The 1,773-nt window shown below is 44.4% G+C and overlaps 1 protein-coding gene across 1 annotated transcript in view; it reads right to left on the reverse strand.

Moving 5' to 3' along the window:
- Positions 1–1,773, reverse strand: part of LOC107578025 (connective tissue growth factor-like) — a 3,802-nt gene that overhangs the window by 1,055 nt on the left and 974 nt on the right. Inside the window, exons 2-4 of the mRNA XM_016264032.1 lie at positions 1,548–1,764; positions 1,142–1,405; positions 730–941 (exon numbers count right to left, since the gene is read on the reverse strand). Coding sequence (XP_016119518.1) covers positions 730–941; positions 1,142–1,405; positions 1,548–1,764 — 693 coding nt within the window. The remainder of the gene's footprint in view (positions 1–729; positions 942–1,141; positions 1,406–1,547; positions 1,765–1,773) is intronic.

The following is a 1,773-nucleotide window of genomic DNA, read 5'->3' on the forward strand; positions in this document are numbered from 1 at the left end:
GGACATGGGAGGTAAGCCTTCGGCTTTACTTTCAAAAGTCTGTGCCATTAAATAGCTATAAACATGGTGACAGTTTAACTAGCATGATTAACTAATTAGTTTAGTTTAGAGTTGGGAACTACAACTCAGACTGCAGTTTTAAATGAACTTGGACATGGACAGACTAGAGTAGACTCGGACTTGGACTTGAAATTTTATAAACGAATCCATGTCATGTGTAACAAAAGATAATAATAAAAAAATAATAAGTAACGAAATAAAATTAAGATAAAAAGACATTAATAAACGTCTCCCACTCAAACTCAAACTGGTTAAAAATTAGGACTTGACTGAATTTAATTCAGTTAAGACAATTGAACAAAGTAGTACAATGTGACCATGAGTTACCTAAAACGAGGGAATAAATCAACAAATTCTTAATTCGTGGCCACAATTTCTTTCTTTTTTTCACATGCCATCTTCAGGGCTCTGTAGTTTCTTGCCTTAAGGCCAGGATATATTTAATTTTCCATGTTCCATAACCCACAATTGAGTGTGCTAGCCTTTTTAGAAGTGTACTCTATTGATTTGGGAATGCGGACTGACGCATTGGGTGTACGCACACTACATAGAGGACCTTTTGTTTTTGAGTGCTCAAATTATCAGTGCTCAAGATGAAATCTACGTCACACAGCGAGCCAGAGCAGAACAAGGCCAGTATATGTTTGGTTTAACTTAGTGCTCTCTTACCTTGATGTCCTTTTCCAGCTCTGCATTGCAGGGGCGGATCATGCACATGCGGGTCTGCCGTTCCAGCTGGCATTGCTCATTGCCATTGGTTACACGAGAGGACATCCCCATGCCACAGGTTGCAGAGCATTCACTCCAGTCAGTGGTCTGTACGATGCAGTTGTCCCTTGCGCTCTCAGGCTGGACATCTGGACCAGACAGTTCTCTATATGCTGAAAGAAGAGGAAGTGCATGTTAAATTCATGCACCAATGACAACTATATAGTCTTGGTCCAGGACCATATTTCAGCATATTTACTTTATAGGTGGTCCCCTTTTCTCTTAGGCCCAATGAGAGTGCTTTTGGAAGATTGGGAGATTTCAAAAAGGCCAGCTGTTTCAACATAGTGAAGCAAAATGAAAGTTGACTTGCCGATTGACCTACTAGCCATTGCTGACTGGAAGGTGTCTTTCTGTGGGATCTGGTCGCACACCCACTCCTCACAGCACTTGCCGGGGATCTGGATGCGTCTTGGGTAAGGACAGTCTGGAGAGGGCAGCCGTATGTTGCTGGCACAGGTTGGTACGCAGCCGATCTCCCCATTCATGCAGACACAGTGATGTTTGCAGCTGGGCTGAAACGTCTCACCACTGCGGTAAATCACACCACCCAAGTCGCACGTCTGACCCTCTTGAGCTGCAACATGTGCAACAGCCATAAGACAACACTAAGAGGCTCCCACTTGTGGACAAAATGTGTAGTGGAATACATGCATAAACATTTGAATTCTCTCCTCTTTACCTAACAATGACTTTCCAAAATGTAGCATTACACTTACCCATGCAGATGCCTGTCTCAGTGTCACTCAGCACACCATAGTCACAATACAGGTCCTTATGATGGTCACATGGCTCCAGGAATGAGCAGGGCTCTCCTGCCTGTCGGGCACACACCTTACAGCAGCTGCAGCCGTCCAGCACTAGACTGGTGCCTACAGGACATAAAGGGCTCTCAGCCGGGCAGTCACAAGGCTGAGAGCAGTCCTGACACAGCGCCTGCATAGA

Source organism: Sinocyclocheilus grahami, unplaced genomic scaffold, assembly GCF_001515645.1.
Source record: "Sinocyclocheilus grahami isolate Dianchi unplaced genomic scaffold, SAMN03320097.WGS_v1.1 scaffold8374.1, whole genome shotgun sequence".
Lineage (NCBI taxonomy): Eukaryota > Metazoa > Chordata > Actinopteri > Cypriniformes > Cyprinidae > Sinocyclocheilus > Sinocyclocheilus grahami.